Below are 21,758 nucleotides of genomic sequence, written 5' to 3' on the forward strand. Positions count from 1 at the left end.
AGGATTATGACTTGTAGCAGACAATAAACAGCCTGAGCAGATGGCCTTTTACAGGACACGTCTTGTTTCAGCATGAGCATCCTGAAAATATTTCTAAGGCAATAGGAACATTTTGATCTTCTAAGAAGATTGCTCTTTGTTACTTTTGAAGTGTTTGTAATTGTTAAGCCTTAATTAAATATTTCAGTAAATGTAAGCAACTATAGCAATTCCATCGTAGAGAATTTTATTAAATATCTCTTTTAAAAAGCTCAGTTATGATATATAAACATGCTTTTTAACCTTTGTGTGAAATACACATATTATAAAGTGCATAGCACATAAATTATGTGTTAACATAAGTACAAAAAAGTAATAGGAAAGAGAACATTTCCAGCACTTTAGATTTCCTCCCATCTCCATCTGTCCTTTCTTGGTAAGATGCTCTCCCTACTTGACTGAGGTAATGACCATCCTGGCTTTTGTAGTAATCACTTCCTTAATATTGCTTTATATTTCACTTTAATCATTTATTATGCATTCTTTTGGTCTAGCTTGTTTTGTTCAACATTATTTTTAGTGTTCATTTATGTTTATTGTTACATAGAATGGTATTGATTAGTATATCCCAATTTATCTTTTCTATTCTTGACGGGAATTTTTGTGTTTTCCAGTTTAGGTCTATTTAGAATGATTTTGTTATGAACCTTTTTGTCCATGTGCCTGGTACGCATCTGTGGGGTATATGTTTACAAAATATTTCAGACTTTAGGGAATACACATCTTCAGATTTTCTCGGTATTGCCAGACTATTTTCCAAAGTGGTAATACCAATTTATACTTCTACCAATAGTATATAACAGTTCGGGTTGGTATTGCCTATCTTTAACAATTTTTTCCAGTTGGTTGTATAGCAGTGTCTCATTGAAATTTAAATTTGCATTTCTGTGATTGTCAGTGCGACTGAGCACTTTTTCCTGTGATTATTGGCATTTGGATTTCCTTTTCTGTGAAATATGTGTTTATGTCTTTTGTTCAGGTTTCCATTGAGTTGGACCTTTTTCTTATTTATTTGTAGACAGTCTTTATTTTGTGTGTGTGTTTGAAATGTTTGTAAGCTTTATGTAATGAAAAAATTCTCCTTCTATCTTGCTTTTTACTCTCTTCAAGTATCTTTTGATGTACTGAAATTCTCGGTTTTCATGTATCATTATTATTGTTTATGGTTACCACTATATGTGAGTTGGGTAAAAAACCTTATGGAGGTGTTTTCCTATATTTTTGTGTAAAATTTTATAGTTGTGTTTTTTATATTTAGATTTGTAATCTACTTGGTATTGTTTTTGTATATGGTATGAGGTAGTGGTCCAGCTTTTTAAAGCTTAGTAGTAGTAATCTGTTTAAAAATGACCTAGTTGTTCCAAAGACCATTTTTTCCCCTCTACTTTGTACTGTCATCTTTGTCAGGAATCAAGCATCCATATATGAGGCCAGTATAACCTTTATACCAGAACTCTACTAAGGCAGAACAAAAACTTACAGGTCAATCATTTATGAACATATATGCAGAACATCCTATTCAAACTATTAGAAAACGTAATTGAGCAGTGTGTGCTTAGTTGCTCAGTTGTGTCTGACTCTTGCAACCCCTTGGACTGTAGCCCACCAGGCTCCTCTGTCCATGGAATTCTCCAGGCAAGAATACTGGAGTGGGTTGCCATGCCCTTCTCCAACGGATCTTCCCTACCTGGGTCTCCTACATTGCAAGCAGATTCTTTACCTTCTGAGATATCGGGAAAGCCTATCGAACAATATATTGGAAGGTAAAGTTTATCCCAGGAATACAAGTTTGGTTAAATTTGAGAAAATTAACCAGAAAAATTTATTGATGTATCTCAGGAAAGAAAGTTTGATGAAATTCCATTTCCTTTCAGTCTATATATTAAACTCTTAGCAAACTAGAATTAGAATGTGTTATATCGTAACACGATACAGTGTATCTCCAAAAACAAAAACTACAGCCCACAACTTGAGGAACCTTTGAAAGTTTAAGTTCAGGAACAGGACAGGGACACTTGCCATCATCTCTTGTATTCAACACTGTAAAGGAGATCCTGGACAATGGAACAAGACAATAAAAGAAAGATACAAGAATTGGAAATGAAGGGTCAAGACTTTTCATGTTCCCTAGTAATATGTTTATGAATATAGATATCAGAAATAAACTATAAATAAGTTATTAGAGCAGTAAAAGTATTAAGGTGCTTAATATTTTTTAATGTATTTTTTGATACATAATTTTTAAATTTGACCTGATTTACAGTGCTGTATTAATTCCTGGTGTACAGCAAAGTGAATCAGTTATACATATATATATATTCTTTTCCATTATGGTTTATTACAAGATACTGAATATAGTGCTCTGTGCTATTCAGTAGGACCTTGTTTGTATCTATTTTATATATAGCAGTTTGTATCTGCTAATCCCAAACTCCTAATTTATTCCTGCCCTCTCCCCGTGCCGCCTTTCCCCTTTGGTAACCGTAAGTTTGAATTCTGTTTATGTGAATCTGTTTCTGTTTTGTGTATACATTCATTTCTGTTACTTTATAGATTCCACATATGAATGATGTCATACAGTATCTTTCTCTGACTTATTTCACTAAGCGTGCTATGTTCTAGGTCCATTCACATTTCATATTTTAATAGCTGGGTAATATCCCATTGTGTGTATCTCTGTGTGTGAGATCTTAAAAAAAAATTTATTTATTTGGCTGCCTCTGGACTTAGGTGCAGCACATGGGATCGTTTGTTGTAGCGCAGAGACTCTCTGGTTGTGGCACGAGGGCTTAGTAGTTGCAGCGCTTAGACTCCAGAGTGCTTGACCTTCAGTGGTTGTGGCACACGGGCTCCACAGTGTGAGGCCCAGTAGTTGTGGCACATAGGCTGAGTTGCTCTGCGGCATATGAGACCTTAGTTCCCCGACCAGGGATCGAGCCTGCATTACAAGGCAGATTCTTAATCACTGGACCATGAGGAAAGTCCCTGACATACCTTATTAATCCTGTGATCTGTTGATGGGCACTTGGGTAGCTTCCATGTCCTGGCTATTGTATATAGTGCTGCTGTGAACATGATGGTGAATGTATCTTTTTGAACTAATGTTTCTGTTTGTTTGGATATTTACCTAAGAGTGGAATTACTGGATCATATGGTAGTTCTATTTTTAATTTTTTAAGGGACCTCTATAATGTGTTCCATAATGGCTGCACCAATTCACATTCCCACCAGCAGTGTAGGAGGGTTCCCACTTCTCTACACCCTCTTCAGCATTTGTTATTTGTAGACTTTTTAATGATGGTCATTCTGATCAGAGAGGTAGTATAATATTATAGTTTTGATTTACATTTCTCTAATAATTAGTAGTGATAATGAGCATCTTTTCGTGTGCCTGTTTACCATCTGTATCTCTTTGGAGAAATGTCTATTTAGGTATTCTGCCTATTTTTTGATTGAATTGTTTTTTTGGGTTTTTTTTTTTTGTCATTGTATGAGCTGTTTGTATATTCTGGAAATTAAGCCCTTGTCTGCTGCATCATTTGCAAATATTTTCTCCCAGTCTGTAGGTGGTCTTTCTGTTTTATTTATGGTTTCCTTTGCTGTACAAACGGTTATAAGTTTGATTAGGTCCCATTTGTTTGTTTTTGCTTTTATTACTGTTGCCTTGGAAGTCTGACCTAAGAAAACATTGTTATGATGTATGTCAGAGATTGTTTTGCCTATGTTCTCTCCTAGGAATTTTATGGTGTCATGTCTTTGAGTCTTTAAGCCATTTTGAGTTTATTTTTATATATGCCGTGAAGGAGTGTTCTAACTTCATTGATTTATGTGTTGTTATTCACCTTTCCCACCACCACTTGCTGAAGAGACTGTCTTTTCTCCATTGTATATTCTTGCCTCTTATGTCAGAGATTAATTGACTGTAATATGTGGGTTTATTTTAGGGCTCTTTTCGGTTCTATTGACCCATATGTCTGTTTTTGTGCCAATACTATGTAGTTTTGATGGCTGTAGCTTTATAGCATAGTCTGAACTTCAGGAACTCCAGCTTTGTTCTTTTTCCTCAGGAATTTCTTTGGCAATTCTGAGCCTTTTGTGATTCCATATAAATTTTAGGATTATTTGTTCTAGTTCTTTGAAAAATGTCGTGGGTAACTTGATAGGGATCACATTAAATATTTGGCTTGCTTTGGGTAGTATGACCATTTTAACAGTATTAGTTCTTCCAGTCCAAGAGCATGGGATATCTTTCCATTTCTTTAAATCATCTTCAATTTCCTTTATCAGTGTTTTATAGTTCTCAGTGTGTAAGTCTTTCACCTCCTTGATCAAGTTTATTCCTCAGTATTTTATTTTTTTGATGCAGTTTCAAGAGATTTTTTTTTCCTATTTCATTGTTAATGTAAAGAAATGCAATGGATTTTTGTATGTTAATCTTGTATCCTGCTACCTTGCTGAATTTGTTTATCGGTTCTAGTAGTTTTTGTGTGAAGGCTTTAGAGTTAAGTATCATATCATCTGTATATCATGACAATTTTACCTCTTCCCTTCAAATTTGGATACCTTTTATTTCTTGTTTCATCGCTGTGGCTAGGACTTTTAATACTATATTAAACAGAAGCAATGAGAGTGGACATTCTTGTCTTCTTCCTATAGTCAGTTGGAAGGCTTTCAGCTTTTCCATCATTGAGTGTATGTTGGCTATAGGTTTCTCATAAATGGCTTTTATTATTTGAAATATGTTCTCTCTGTCACCACGTTGATAAGAGTTTTTATTGTGAATTTATATTGAATTTTTTCAAATGCTTTTTCTGCATCTATTGAGATGATCATGTGGTTTTGTCTTGTCTTTTGTTGATGTGGTGTATCACATTGATTGATTTGAGTGTGTTGAACCATCTTTTTGACCCTGGAATGAATCCAGCTTGATCATGGCGTTTGATTTTTTTTATGTGTTTTTGGATTTAGTTTACTAATACTTTGTTGAAAACTTTTGCATCTATATTTATTGAAGATATTGGCTTCTTTGATGAATTCATCAAAGATATTAGAGACCAAAAAATATATATATTAGATATTCTGGCCTCTAATTATATATATATATATATATATATATATATGTTAGGTATTGTCTTTGATTTTGATATCACCATGTTGGTGGCTTCATACAATGACTTTGGGAGTGCTCCCTCCACTTTAGTCTTTTGGAAGAGTTTGAGAAGGATCAATGTAAATTCTTCTTTGTATGTTTGGTAGAGTTTTTCAGTGAAGCCATCTGGTACTGGACTTTTGTTTGCAGGGAATTCTTTATTATTATTATTGCAGATTCTATTTCACTTCTAGTGGTTGGTCTGTTCAAATTATCTATTTCTTCTTGATTTAGTTTTGGTAGGCATACATTTCTAGAAACTTGTCCATTTCTTCTGTTGTTCAGTTTGTTGGCATGTAATTGTTCATAGTACTGAAAACATAATTAATATGTAAAAATTGGTTGTATTTCTGTAAAAAAAAACACAAAACAAGACAATGAAAATTAAAGCATATAAAGTGTATTGCTAATATTTCTAACACCCTCTCAGACAATGCTAGGACGCTAAGTCACATTTAATGGAAAATTCATCCCTGAAATGAATGTTCCCTAGTAGGTGCTGTGCATGAACTGCTTTAACAGCTTCTTTCCCAGTGTACCCTCTGACATTGGTCAATATTTCCTTGCCATGTATTTCTCTGGTATCTTGCAACATTTTCTACAGTGATATCTGCAAAGAAAAAGCCTGTGAAGATGCTCATGATCATCAGGATTTGAACCATTCCCTACAAAACTTATTAATAACTCAGTAGAAATGTTTTCTGAGTTCTCTCTCTTTTTTTTTTGAGGATATTTTAAATTTTTATTTATTTTTGTCTGCACTGGGTCTTCATTGCTGTACACGGACTTTCTCAAGTTGTGGCAAGCGGGGGCTACCCTTCCTTGTGGTGCCTGGGCTTCTCACTGAAGTGACTTCTCTCGTTGCAGAGCACAAGCTCTAGGTGCACAGGTTTCCGTAGTTGCAGCATGCAAGCTCAGTAGTTGCAGCTTGCAGTCTCTAGGTAGGTTGGCTTCAGTAGTTATGACACGTGGGTTTAGATGCTCTGCAACATGTGGAATCTTCCCGAACCAGGGATCAAACCCATGTTCCTGTATTGGCAGATAGATTCTTAACCCTTGGACCATCAGGAAATGTATCTTAAGTAACAGTAAATGAATGCTGTCCCCTTATAACTGAAAATAAAACAAGAAATGTCCACTCTTACCAATTCTATTCGGCATTGTCTTGGGGGATCTAACAAGTACCATAAACATATTTAAAGGAAGGAAATTAAATCTATTGTATTTATGGCAGTAAAAACAATAGATTTAAAGGAAGAACTAAGACTTGTTACTCCCAAGTAACATGATCAAGTACACGTAAAATCCTAAGAAATCTATAAAATAACCACCAAAACTGTGCTAAAGCTAAAACCTTTATGACAGTCAGTGAGATTCAGGGTCAAAATATGAAAATCAACTATGCTTCTGTTATTATCCATAAACAACTAGAAATTGAAACTTAAAAAGTACATACCATTAAAATGTGATCAAAATTATTAAACATTTAGAGGTAAATTTAGCAAAATATGTTTAAGACATAAACACTAAAAAATGCAGAACGATACCATGAGCTGATCCTAAAATTCATATGAAAACACAAATGGCCTAGAATATCCAAAAGAATTTTAAAAGAAGAATGAAGTTAAAGAATATATATGGTCAGACTTCGTGACTTAATTTAAGTATAAGAATCAACAAAGTGTTGTATTAGCGCAAGGATGTGCGTCTAAATCTTGGGGCAGAATTGAAGGTCCAGAGATAAGCTTACACATCTATGCTTAGCTGGTTTTTGACAATGATTCTGAAGTAATTCCATGGGTTGGTGAAACTTTTTCTTCAACAGAGTTGGAGTTATCACTCATGATAGTTTTTCTAACAAAGTTTTTTCATTAATGTACAGGAAAAAAAGATCATGATGATATATTGGAAAAATTAACTCAAAATAGAAACTAAAAAAAATGTAGAAGAAAGCATAGGTCAAAATACTTGATGTAGGCAAAGATTTCTTAGATATGAAAAGCACCAAAAGCATGAACCATGAAAGAAAAAAATGATAAATTGGTCTTTATTGAAATTAAAAAAACTTTAGCCTTTAAAACATATTATTACAGAAATAAAAAAAAGCCACAAGTTGGAAGAAAATATTCACTATTTTCTTCCAGAGTTTTTATCCAGAAATGTAAAGAACTTTTAAAATTCAAAAATAAGAATACAACTGATCTAGTTTTTTAAATGGTTAAAATGTTTGAGCAAAAGATAATAGGGGATTATGATTAGGAAAGTTCAATTTTTAACCATAATGAGATATTACCACACAGTTAAAATTAAAAAGATACTATACTAAGTTTATAAGGATGTGAAACAATAGAAATGCTCACATATTGCTAAGAATGTAAAATCATATATGAACTTTGTAAAACAAACTGGCAGTTTCTTAAAAAGTTCTATCACTTCCATTTGACGGAGCACTTCTTGTACATACATGTTTATAGCAGCTTTATTCATTGTAGTCCAAAAGTGGAAATCCAGAAATCCATCGTCAGATGTGTAGATAGACAAAAAGTGTTTTATTCATACAGTGGGATACTACTCAACAATAACTAGGGATCGAACTTCCAATATACGGAAAAATAGGCATGAATCTAAAAAGTACATTTATTGAAAGAAACCAAACACAAAGGAGTACATTCAATATGATCTGTTTATATAAAACTCTACAAAATACAAATCGTAATATGTAGTGAAAGAAATCAGTAGTTGCCTGTGGATAGGAGGGTTTTGTGGGAAAGAGCAGTGATGAATCTTTTTGAGAAAATTGTAATATTCTACATAAAATAATATTCTATATGATGATGGTGGCCACTCAGGTATCTGGTTTTTTTTTTCTTTTTTCAAAAAAATTTACCCTTAAAAATGCATTTAATTTTATGTATATAATATTTCAATGAAATTTACAGGAGGAAAATCCCTCCATTGTTTGCAGAAAAAAATCTTTTGTAATTCAGAGACACAGCCTTTGAAGACTGCAAATTTATTTAACTAGATACAAACTTAGTAGCTTACTTTTAGCTTTTTGAAATTATCTCTGTTATTTGAAATTGCAAAAAGAGGGGATTAAAAATATGTGCTAATCTTATGATCAAGCATATAAAAATATCTAATGAATGCTGTTGGGCAAAGTTAAATAATTTATGATTGGAAGAAAATTTCAAATTTTATGTAGCATGCAATGTATTGTTATTCATGATAATACCTTGTTGTTAAATAGTGCTTGAGGATGTGTACATAGCATTCACAAATACCTCATCCTCATAATAGACTGTTAGTAGAAGTGTTAATAGTTTGGGAAAGTATCTATTTCTGTTTTACACATGATTTCAGGCTCAATGAGATGTTACATAATTTGTTAAAAATCACTTAGTTGACAAGTGCTAAAGGACCTGGAATTCAGAGTAAAGCTTCTGGCCCTAACTCTCTCTCTGCTATGGCAAACTACTTCCCTTTAAAATATACTTTTGTTGTCTGGTCTGTTTCCACCTCTCCCTTTAAAAAACTTTTTTTTTAAACTTTATTGACGTGTATTCTTAATAGCATTTGAGTTTCTTTTCATGCTGTACTTTTAAACACAGGTTCAGCTGTATTGTGGTATTAACCACAAATGTTCTTGGGGATTCATGAAGTGACCAAAGAGCGATTATAATGCCGGGGAATAAAAAAACTTTGAGTTCTATAAATTAATAAGAACAGTTGCCAAGAATTTTTGTAGTTTGATTACTTTTCAGAATTTGTTTTAATTTGTCCATTATGGCATTTTTCAGGTTAAATAAACTTGAAGATACTATTACACTAATTAAAGGAAAAATTGAAGAAGTTCGTCTTCCTGTAGAAAAAGTGGATGTTATTATATCTGAGTGGATGGTAAGTGTTTGCACACAAAACTACTTTTATTAATTTTTTTTAAAGGCAATGAATAAAGTGCGGGTATTCTGCATTTTATTATATTTGATAAATGGCAGAATAGTAGCATTACTTTAAAAACAGCTAAAAACAGTCTTTTTATGGTAGTTAATTCTGCAATGACACTTATTTACTGGCAATTTATAATCTTTAAGATGAGAATAAATTATCTTTTTAAATTTTAAAGTCATAATACTACTTTCTAGATTTGTTGAGACCTAACTATGTTTGCCTAAAAGCCTACGAGGATTATTTAAGGATTTACTAAGACTGTTCATGTCAAAATAATGTGATGTTGCTACTGTTGCTGTCATATTGAATAGCCTATCTTTCTGATCTCTTTGGTCATGTGTCCTATACCACATAAAATAGTATTTATTGGCATTATTAAAATAATGAGATAAAGGTATATTATTATATAGCTTTATAATTTGCTTTAGAAACCATGAATCAAGGCCAGAGTATTTAAAGTGTCTGTAAAGTAAAATTAATTGTATTTGTCAACTGATTTGACCTGTTGATATGCCACTTCTATTAAGACAAGTGTATAGTAGTTCTGGATAACCATTTGGAAATGTTAAGCTTTTTTTAAAGAAACTGTATTTGATACCTGTATTTTAATTAAGTGAATTTATCAAAACTTCTTGAAAAGAATGAGTTTGCTTTATAATAATCTATAAATTTTGAATAACAATTCTAGCAAAATAGCTAGAATTAGGACGCTTTTGAAATGTTCAGCTTTAATGTCGTGATTTCAGTTCAGAGCCTGTGACAGTCACTGTTGTTGGCAGTTACTCTTTTGCATCTGAAACAGTATGTTGATTTTTTTCATGCTAAGGTTGGCTTCTAACAATTCTTGATCACAATACCCTTGTTCTTCTTAACCAAGTAATGTGTATTGGTACTCTGTTTTCCCTTAAAAATTGAGTGAGAAGGAATGCATTTAGTTATATATAACTGAAAATCTAACATCTCTTTAAAGGCTACAAAAAGGTGCTTTGGAGAAAGTGCATTTGAGGCATCTGCTTGGCAGCAACTTTAAGTAGTTTGTACTAAGTGTTGCCTAATGTAGTCCTTATTTCTCTAAGGATCATTTTATTTTTCTTGGGAAATGCATCTTTTAAATTACCCCAAATTACACTGTAAGCAAACTAAAAGATAGACCTTACTAAAACTTCCTGTCACCTCAGTTAACTAGCTGGATAGTTCTTGACCAGGCTAGCAGAATTATCTTTCTGGATATTGATGTTTCAGGAACTTTCATTTCAAAATTTGAAACACTGTCTAGAAGTAATTGTCATTCATTCGCTCAGTCATGTCTGACTTTTTGCAACCCCATGGACTCCAGCACACTAGGCTTCCCTGTTCTTCACTATCTGTGGGAGTTTGCTCAAACTCATGTCCATTGAGTTGGTGATACCATCCAACCATCTTGTCCTCTGTTGTCCCCTTCTCTTCCTGCCCTCAATCTTTCCCAGCGTCAGAGTCTTTCCCAATGAGTCTGCTCTTCACATCAGGTGGCCAAAGTATATGAGTTTCAGCTTCAGCATCAGTCCTTCCAGTGAATATTCAGAACTGATTTCCTTTAGATTGGACTGGTTTGATCTCCTTGCTGTCCAAGGGACTCTCAAGAGAAGTATTAATATGAAATTGAAATCTTAGAGCCAGTTGGTATAACAAAAACCTATTTAGGTTGAGTAAATTTATGAGATTGTCACAATTATGACGTGAACTCTATCGAAAGGTGTGCTGGTCTTGGGCTTGTTTTCCCTAAGATTCATTTTACACCCTTCTGTTTTCTGCGTCTGAGGGAGAAGGGCTAACAGTGCGGGTGGCTTTTCCTCAGCTCCTGTGACAGCCAACTTCTGTTGGGCTTGGGGAATCTAACGGGAAACACTAATGGGAGATTCATGAAAGGAGAAGCCAGGGTATTTTCTTCTCTTTGCCTCTGGTGGTGTTGCTGGCAGAAATTGTTTCTTTTGTGGCTCCAGTTCCTACCTGACAAACCTCTCATAATTCCAGCATCCACTGTGTGACCCTGACCCTGGGCTCTTGTTGCAGTACTTTTTTACTTTGGGGGTTTGGTCAGGAATGATCTCTGCCTCTATCAGGAAGGCAGTGTCACATAAGCAATACTGAGTCACTGGAACCTGAGATGAAAAGGGTGCATTCTTTGCAACCGAGGTGCTTTCAGAAACGTTCTTTCAGAAACCCTTCAGAAAGGGGAAAAAATATGTGTGTCCAGCATGTGATGACTAAGAAATTTCTTTTTCTCTGCACAAAGGTGTAATTTAAGAGTTTGCATTATCTTGCTGTCAGCCTTTCCTTGTATGCATCAGTGAGGTTGGTGTCTAGTAGATTTTGTTAAACATGTCGGTTACAGAGTCATCTTTGTGGCTTGGCAATGTCATTTATAATATAGTCTAGATCCTGTAAGTCCCCTCCTAACTTTGGTACGTATGCTAGAATTTCTGAGCCTGGATGCTGGAAAATTCTAATTACGTAATTAAACAAGAAGCAAGTATGCTTCCTAAAATACATCCAACATTTTTTCAGATATTCCTACTTAGTTGTTTAAACAATGAACAGGCAGCAAATAACTGACTATTCTAAATTTATTTTAAAGCCACATTTTCTCGAACCAGCATTTTAGAATTAAAATATCTTGCATAGAATCCTGTCTTTGGAAGTTTCTTTTCTCTCTCTTTTTTTTTTTACATATAGCAGTAGGGATGCAAAAATTAGAATAATTCAAATTTAAACGATGGCATAGTTTTTTTTTTTCTTTTTAAAAGTATGTTGAACAAGAAAGAACCAAAAAAAAAAAAATGTACCTTGAAGAATTGGACACAGATGTTTAATGAACTTGTAATCCAGTATAGCAATGCAGGCATATATTGTAGAGATGTACATCTGTTTTCTTCTACTATGGTCCACCAACTGTTTCATGGCTTAATTTAGGTATGTTTTTTGTCTGCAGCTGTTCACGAACTTTGCTTTTATTTTGCAAGATGTTCTCAGATAAGAATGTAATTTTAAAACCCAAATAATTGCTGTTAGCATGTCATTTAATAAACTTGCCTCTTAGATTTATGAATTTCCATATTTAGGCCTCTCTTTAATTTTACATTTTCATTTTTATTGAATGAAATTTCTATTTGATAAAATTGTTATTGGTTAAATAGAAAGTTTAATTTCTATAGGATGTTACTATGTATGCCTGTGAATATCTGACATTTTACTGTACCAGTAGAGCCGTTCTTTATGATCTCTCACTTCTGATGGCCTAATAAAACTGTTCAAAGTAAGCATCCCTAATTCTTGTCCTATGAGCCAGTAAGCCCAGATAGACTGATTTGATGTTGCTGTTTGCCATCTAAGTTTTCAGCACGATCTCCTTACAAATACTTACATAGATAAGATCCTGGCACTGCATAATACAATTGCCAGAGATGAATCTTGTTTGGACGTGTTATTTTCTGTTGTCAGGACCATCAGCAAAATTATACATTAGGTGAACTTTAAGTTACATTGTCACGATCACATTCAAATTGTCCTTTGTAATATTTCTGTCTAGGCTTGCTTTTCACAGAAGTGACCTAAAATTTTCTCAACTTTCCCATCCCATTTTACCAGCATAGGTGTCTGTGTAGTGTGCATGCATGTACCGCCCACACCCACAATGATGGGGTATCTTTTGTTCACATTTAATACTCTTTATTGTTGGTAAATAGCTTTTCAGGATTTTATGACTTTAGACTTTATCACTTAGAAACATGACTTGTCATTTTTATCAACGCTATAGAATCTGGGCCGTGAAGCGTGTCATAGGTTACATTTTCAACTGTTGAAATGTTTTTGTTGTTTTTAGTTTGGTCTGGCAGTGAAGCCATGCCATGTCAGCCAACTGCCATGAGGATTAGGTGGCCTTTCCTAATTTCTCTTCTTCCCTTAAATGATATAATAATAATTATGTAAGTAGTTTAGTAAGTTAGATAAGCTAAATTAATCTTAGAGTTAGGGAAAGTATAAGAGATTGATTCGCAACACAAATTTTTAATCGTACAGGTACATTTTGCCTTTCCAGTCCTTAATAAGAAATATGCTTATGACCTGAATATAAGGATTTTTTTAGTCTTATTTTTCTTCTCTTTTATGTATATTACTCTGAAAATTTTAAGCAAAATAAAATTGTCTATGTCTAGTATGTATTTTGTTTACTTAAAAGTAGACATAATCTAATGTCCAGTGGTTCAAGATAAGGAAATGTAAGATGTAACTTTCAACTCCATATTCTCTGGTCAGTCTTTTCCCTTACTTTTCTTATTTTTTTGTTGTTCCATCAGAGAAAAAGTTATCTTTTTACTGCCTGACTTCTGGTATTTTTTAAAATCAATCAATATAATAATGATTAAAAAATCAAATGCTTGCTTAATCACTTCAGTCGTGTCTGACTCTGTGCAACCCTGTGGACTGTAACCTGCCAGGTTCCTCTGTCCATGGGATTCTTTCTCCACACAAGAATACTGGAGTGGGTTGCCATGTCCATGTGTCCTGCATTGGCAGGCATGTTCTTTACCACTGGGAAGCCAATAAATGCTTCAAAATAAAAAATAAGGTAAATTGTTACATAAAATTAATTGTAAAAAATATTCTTTTGATTACAGAGACTACTGTTGTTTTAATGTCCTTTATTTCTCTTTATAAAATCATGTTATTATTTATATTTTTGACAAATAATTTGTCTTTTAATGGAATATACTGATGATGACAGAAATATGTGTTAGCAAATTGACTTATTTCATTTAATGTGTTCTACCTTCCCTGTCTGGCAAACTGCCACAATTTCTGTGTGACTCATTTCAAATATCACCTCCCCTGTGCAGCTTTCCCCTTTTGCCCCTTGATCACATATAAAATCTCTTTCCCCCTTTCCTTGCAATTTAGTTTAAGCTTCTATTGCACACCTTTACAGTGTATTAGAATTAATTGTTCATAAACCTTTCTCCATTCTCTGAGATTGAGAACCAGGATATGGTCAGAATTTGTCAAAGGGATCAGTATGAGTAAATGATGAGAGAATATATAAGAGAACTTTTCCAGATAGAAATTCACTGGCCACAGACACAATCTTATTTATAATTTTCTGTACATCAGAGGAAGGCAAAGATGAGACAGAGTTAAGGATATTTATTGCTCTAGAGTCAGACCACCTGAATTCTTGGTGCTCTTTTGCTGCATCTTGGTTTGTTACCTTGGGTGTATTACTGAACCTGTCTGTGCCTCAGTTTCCTTCTCTCTAAAATGAAGACAGCAATAGTACCTACTTTATAGGGATTTTGTGAGAATTAAATGAATTAATACATGGAAATTCTGTAAAAAATTCTGGCACATAATAAGATCTCAGTAATTAGCCACTCGTTTTGAAAGTTGTACAAACTTTTAAGGACTCTAACCAGTGAATGAGCTGCTTGAGTAGATTATTCAATTAATAAAAATTGGAAATGATAATATATGTGAAGTCAGGAATATTAATACTCGAGGGAAGAACGTACTTGGTGCTTCTCTCTTGGCTTTTCAGCCCTTTGTAAAAGCAGAAGACCCTCTGTTTCCATGGCTAGTATTTACTAATTGACTCTGCCTATAATGAATGCAAAGAAATACAAAAATCAGCTGATGAATGTGGATTATTGGGGTTGGGATTTTTTTATATTTTTCTTCATATTAAAATGTATTATATGTATATTTCAAGAATAATTCTCAGTTTGCTGCTCTGTAAATAAATTATAGGCAATACTAATATTACATAATTATTTCAGGTAAAGTATAAAATAGACATTCAATAGGCTTTTTTTTTAGTATTTTAAATATTAACAGGGAAAGAGTTACAGTACTTGAACGCTGAAATGAAAATTGTGATTTGTAAGTGTATATTTTTTTCTTAAATTTTTTCTTTGTTCTGAATTAAGAATAAAATGAAAACAGTAAAAATATAAGTAAGAATAGACCTCTTATGTTCAGTTATTTCAATTTTGTAATCTTTACATATGTTCTTACTTGCATTCTTAATCACTCCCAGCCTCTCCTTTATTTAATCTTAATATTTGTTTAGATTAAAATTTAGATCACACTCTGCAGCCATTTTATTTCTTACTCTAGAGAGGAGGCTGTTTTGTAATCTTGAAAGCTATAGGGGAAATTTAACCCTCTGGGGCTTGAGACCAAATGTAAGTGAAAATATTTAGTCCTTTAAGCAAAGTGTTTATATTGAAACACTTATGTATTCTGGATAAAGTTTTGGCTTTTGAAATATATTTTAGATGTCTTATATCTCTTTCATCAAAGTTCTGAAAGTTGCATTTACCAAGAGACTCTGTGCTCATATGTGATTGATTTGATTGGATCTATTTGTTTTGGGCTCTCCATAATTCCCTGTGCCATGTTGCATTCCAGTTGTGCTTAAGTCCTGTATGTACTACTTTAAAAAAAAAAAAAATCTTGCTCAATGAGTTGTAAATTATCCTAATTATGAAGGTAAAGGGTGTAAGTTACTCAGAAGTATGAATCAGCTGTCCTTAAAAAATTTTTCAGCATATTAGCCAGAGAACATGAAGTTTTTGTTAATTTTGATTTCAAACTCTAAAATTGTGTAGCAGTTAAAAAAAATTTTTTTTCAATAATACTGTTTACCCCTGCCAGGGAGTGAAAGTAAGCTGCTAAAATTTAACAGTTTGCATTTGCAAGTAGATGGGCATTCATTACAAGCTCTGTTTCATGTAACTGAGTTAGCTCAGTCATAATTATCATAATAATTAGTATGAAGTGGTTCTACTTAAGAATTATCCTGGGACAGATATTTGATTCACATGCCATGAGTAATCATATAAATTCCACCAGTTTATAATAAATAATCTTGCTCCAGTGCTTCACAACATGGATTTAGAAAGCCCCTAATCATGTGCTTGAGAAATGACAAATTGTATCTGTATGAAGCTTCAAGGGGGGCATCATTATTATTTTTATGGAGTGAAATACAAAATTCTCACAGACTCTTAAAACACCTGCCTTTCATACTCTTTTGAGCCTTTGCAAAGCTGATTTTAGTTAAGTACTTCCTAATTCCTTGGAATTCCAATTCATTCTCTTGAGCTGTTCCTAGTACTTCAAGGGACATGTTAAAAGAAGCCATGATTTTCATTACCCTAGGAGGTGGATCATAGAGGATCTTGCTGTGATTTATGTCCAAGAGTGTTCTGCTTATGTTTTTCTCTAATAGTTTTATAGTTTCTGGCCTTACATTTAGGTCTTTAATCCATTTTGAGTTTATCTTTGTGTATGATGTTAGGAAATGTTCTAATTTCATTCTTTTACATGTAGTTGTCCAGTTTTCCCAGCACTACTTATTGAGGAGACTATGTTTTCTCCGTTGTCTTAATATATTCTTACCTCTTTTGTCAAAGACAGGGTGCCCCTAGGTATGTGAATTTATCTCTGGGCTTTCTATCTTGTTCCATTGGTCTGTATTTCTGTTTTGTGCCAGTACCATACTCTCCTGATGACTGTAGCTTTGTAGTATAGTCTGAAGTCACAAAAACCAACTCCATTCTTCTTTCTCAAGATTGCTCTGTATATTTGGGGTCTTTTGCATTTCCATACGAATTGTGAAAATTTTGGTTCTAGTTCTGTGAAAAAATGCCATTGTAATTTGATAGGGATTGCATTGAACCTGTAGATTGGTTTGGGTATTGATTCTTCCAATTCAAGAATATCGTATGTCTCTCCACCTGTTCATTCATGTCTTATAGTTTTCTGTATACAGCTCTTTGTCTCCATAGATAGGTTTATTCCTCAGTTCAGTTCAGTCGCTCAGTCACGTCCGACTGTTTGCAATCCTATGGGCTGCAGTACGCCAGGCTTCCCTGTCCATCATCATCAACTCCTGGAGCTTGCTCAAACTCACGTCCATCGAGTTGGTGATGCCATGCAACCATCTTATCCTCTGTTATCCTCTTCTCCTGCCTTCAATCTTTCCCAGCAGCAGGGTCTTTTCCAAGGAGTCAGTTCTTCGCATCAGGTGGCCAAAGTATTGGAATTTAAGCTTCAGCATCAGTCTTTCCAGTGAATATTCAGGGCTGATTTCCTTTAGGATTGACTGGTTGGATCTCCTTGTTGTCCAAGGGACTCTCAAGAGTCTTCAACACCACAGTTCAAAAGCAACAATTCTTCAATGCTAAGCTTTCTTTATAGTCCAGCCCTTCTCCTAGGTATCTTTTTTTGGTTGTTGCAGTGGTGAGTGGGTTGATTTCCTTAATTTCTCTTTCTGATTTTTCATTGTTAGTGTCTAGGAATGCAAAGGATTTTTGTGTACTGATTTTGTATCCTGGGACTTGACTATATTCACTGATTAGCTCTAGTAATTTTCTGATAGCATCTTTAGGGTTTTCTCTGTATAGTATCATATCATCGGCAAACAGAGTTTTAGTTCTTAAAAAAATTTGCAGCAAAGGAAGACAAAAAACAAGATAAAAAGGCAGCCCTCAGAATGGGAGGATATAATTTCAAATGAAGCAGTTGACAGAGGATTAATCTCCAAAATACATAAGCAGCTCATATACCTCAGTATCAGAAAAACAAACAACCCAATCAAAAAATGGGCAGAAGACCTCAACAGACATTTCCCTGAAGAAGACATACAGATGGCTAATAAACACATGAAAAGATGCTCAAGATTGCTCATCATTAGATAAATGGAAATCAAAACTACAACAGTTTTAAATGAGCTTTTAGCTCATTTCAGCATTGTCTTCTGTAAAATTTCTGTCCATTTCTTTTGCTTATCATTCTGTTTGTGACTTTTGTCTTTTTATTTTCTGAAAAAGTTTCTTATCTGTTACAATTATCAATCTGTTACTCAGCCTGCTGTCATATCTTTTGCTTCTCTTTGTTTTGAGGCACATAATAGAACGTTTCTTTCTGTCTCCTTTGAAGTTAGGTATGGCCCTGTGACTTCTCTGATCCCTGAGTGATTATAATAAGCAATGTTTCTTGTCAATCTGTCATACCAGAAAGAAGTCTGTTTTGGTTTTAGTTGGTTATTTGGGTGTTTGTTAGTGCAGAGTAACCTAGCTTGTCTTGACAGATATGTTGTTCTCTATCAATTATATTTGTTGGCAGTGTGTTGCTTGTCATTTTTCTCTTTTTTTGGTGTAATTTGATGAATAGATGTTCTTAACTTTGTGTATCAAATTTATCAAACTTCTTTATGGTTTGAGTTTTTTGTATCTTGTTGTAATAAATCTTTCTAAAATTACCATTATATATTTATTAGACTTCTCCATCTTCCATGCTTCTTCCCCTCTTTCATATTTTCTAATGTTTTGGCTTTCTGAACTGCACTCTGGATAATTTTTCAGTCTACCTGTTTTTTTCTGAAGTTATTTTTCACAATCTGTTAAACTCATTTGTTGTTTTTAATATCCTCTTCTCTAGATTTTTTTTTTAATTGAAGGATAGTTTGATTTACAATATTGTGCTATCTACAATGTGTGTGTTATTTACAATATTGTGTTACTTTCAGCATGGTGATTCATGATTTTTGCAGATTATATTCCATTACAGGTTATTGTAAGATAATGGGTGTGATTTATCTGTTATATAGTATTTCCTTGTTGCTTATGTATCTGGTGGCTCATATGGTAGAGAATTTGCCTGCCAATGCAGGAGACTGAGTTTCATCCCTGGTTCAAGAAGATCCCCTGGAGAAGGAAATGGTTACCCACTCCAGTATTCTTGCCTGGAGAACTCCATGGACAGAGGAGCCTGGCAGGCTACAGTACATGGGGTCACAAAGAGTCGGACTTGACTGAGTGACTAACACTTCACAATTTGTATCTGTTAGTTTGTACCCCTAATTTGTCCCTTCTCCTTTTTCTCTCCCCTTTGGTGATCACAAGTTTTTGAGTCTATTTATGTTGTGCATATATATTCATTTGTGCTATTTTTTAGGTTCCATAGATAGATAATACTATATAGTATTTGTCTTTCTCTGACATTTCACTAAGCATAAAATTCTCTAGGTCTGTCCACATTGCTACAAATGGCAGTATTTCATTATTTTTTATGGCTGAGTAATATTTGCGTGTGTGTTTCACATCTTCCTAAGCCAGTCATCTAGTGCTGGGCACTTGAGTTGCTTCTATGTCTTATTGTTGTTCAGTCTCTAACTCATGTCTGACTTTTGCAACCCCATGAACTGCAGCACTCCAGGCTTCCCTGTCCTTCACCATCTATGGCTGAAGTATTACAAATAGTGCTGCTATGAACATTGGGGTACATGTATCCTGTTCAATTAGTGTTTCTGTTTTTTCCGGATATACACCCAGGAGTGGAATTGCTGGATCTTATGGTGGTTCTGTTTTTAATTTTTTAAGGAACCTCCAGTCTGTTTTGCGGAGAAGGCAATGGCAACCCACTCCAGTACTCTTCCCTGGAAAATCCCATGGATGGAGGAGCCTGGTAGGCTGCAGTCCATAGGGTCGCTAAGAGTCAGATACGACTGAGTGTCCTTGCTTTCACTTTTCACTTTCCTGCATTGGAGAAGGAAATGGCAACCCACTCCAGTGTTCTTGCCTGGAGAATCCCAGGGACGGGGGAGCCTGGAGGGCTGCTGTTTATGGGGTCGCACAGAGTCAGACACGACCGAAGCGACTTAGCAGCAGTAGCAGCAGTCTGTTTTGTATAATGGCTGCACCAGTGTACATTCCCAGCAACAGTGTAGAATGGTTCCCTTTTCTTCACATCCTCTTCAGTATTTGTTATTTGTATACTTTTTGATGATAGCCATTGTAACAAATGTGAGTGATATTTATTTCATTGTGGTTTTGATTTGCATTTCTCTAATAATTAGCAATATTGAACATCTTTTCATGTGCTTGTTGGCCATCTGTATGTCTTATTTGGAAAAATATTCAGGTCTTCTGCCCATTTTTTAATTGGATTTGTTTTAATTCTTCAGTTCTTCTAAAACTGGATCGTAGTCACAGATTTAGTACTCAGAAGTAACCACTTTCCCCATCGCAACGTTTTTCTCTACTCCATGTGGCTTTAGTGGGGTTGTCATGGTGGAACACTCTTCCCTTCCTTTCCTCCCCTTTTCTATTCTCAGGATCTTAGTTGGAATTCAAAACAGGAAAAAAGTTCCCTATCAGTGTTTGACTGAAAGATTTTAGAATTCATTGAAAATGATTTCTTAGATTCATTATTTCATTAGAAGTTACAGAATTGTGGTATTCTATCATTTATTCTTTATTTGTTACTCAGTACTTTTTCTCATCAAATACTTAGTTATTAACTATAGTTTATAGTTGAAAAGGGCGATAAATGCTGGATATTTTCTATGTAACTTTTAGAATAATGAATTGTTCTGCAGCATTTTCTAAAGGGATTTTTGGAGGCTTTTTTTTCGTAGTGTCATTATGAACTCAGATTTGATGTGTTTTGAACCATTGTAATTATTATTTTGGTTTTTGGATTGGCCCATGTTTAGCTAATGGTAAGCATTTGAATTAACCTCTTAGATCCCTTTAACAGTTTCTAGTTATCCTCGGTATAATGATGAAAAGAAAAAATGTATGTTTATATATCAGATTATACTTTCTGATAGTATAAAACTCTTTAGAGTCACTTTATACTGCCTAAACTTGGAAGGAACCAAGTAATCCTGATTCTTTCATTGGGAAACAGTATCTAGAGAGCACAGTCTGGGTTCTAGGAGTGCTCATTACTACTGGACTGTCATTCAGTTCAGTTCAGTCGCTCAGTCGTGTCCGACTCTTTGCGACCCCATGAATTGCAGCACGCCAGGCCTCTCTGTCCATCACCAACTCCCGGAGTCTACCCAGACGCATGTCCATCGAGTTGGTGATGCCATCCAACCATCTCATCCTCTGTTGCCCCTTCTCCTCCTGCCCCCAATCTTTCCCAGCATCAAGGTCTTTTCCAATGAGTCAACTCTTCGCATGAGGTGGCCAAAGTATTGGAGTTTCAGCTTCAACATCAGTCCTTCCAACGAACACCCAGGATTGATCTCTTTTAGGATGGATTGATTGGGTCTCCTTGCAGTCCAAGGGACTCTCAAGAGTCTTCTCCAACACCACAGTTCAAAAGCATCAATTCTGCGGTGCTCAGCTTTCTTCACCGTCCAACTCTCACATCCATACATGACCACTGGAAAAACCATAGCCTTGACTGGACGGACTTTTGTTGGCAAAGTAATGTCTCTGCTTTTCAATATGCTATCTAGGTTGGCCATAACCTTCCTTCCAAGGAGTAAGCGTCTTTTAATTTCATGGCTGCAATCACCATCAGCAGTGATTTCGGAGCCCAAAAAATAAAGTCTGACACTGTTTCCACTGTTTCCCCATCTATTTCCCATGAAGTGATGGGACCAGATGCCATGATCTTAGTTTTCTGAATGTTGAGCTTTAAGCCAACTTTTTCACTCTCTTCTTTCACTTTCATCAAGAGGCTCTTTAGTTCTTCTTCACTTTCTGCCATAAGGGTGGTGTCATCCGCATATCTGAGGTTATTGATATTTCTCCCAGCAATCTTGATTCCAGCTTGTGTTTCTTCC

At 34.7% G+C, this 21,758-nt stretch overlaps 1 protein-coding gene across 4 annotated transcripts in view; it reads left to right on the top strand.

Annotated features, from left to right (window-relative positions):
• Positions 1–21,758, top strand: part of PRMT3 (protein arginine methyltransferase 3) — a 125,163-nt gene that overhangs the window by 34,703 nt on the left and 68,702 nt on the right. For all 4 annotated transcript variants that reach the window (XM_081533746.1, XM_081533745.1, XM_081533747.1 and 1 more), the window contains one exon: positions 8,989–9,088. In XM_081533746.1, the coding sequence (XP_081389872.1) occupies positions 8,989–9,088 (100 nt within the window). The remainder of the gene's footprint in view (positions 1–8,988; positions 9,089–21,758) is intronic.

The sequence above is a fragment of the Giraffa tippelskirchi genome, chromosome 10, assembly GCF_054371585.1.
Source record: "Giraffa tippelskirchi isolate mGirTip1 chromosome 10, T2T-mGirTip1v1.2.pri, whole genome shotgun sequence".
Taxonomy (NCBI): domain Eukaryota; kingdom Metazoa; phylum Chordata; class Mammalia; order Artiodactyla; family Giraffidae; genus Giraffa; species Giraffa tippelskirchi.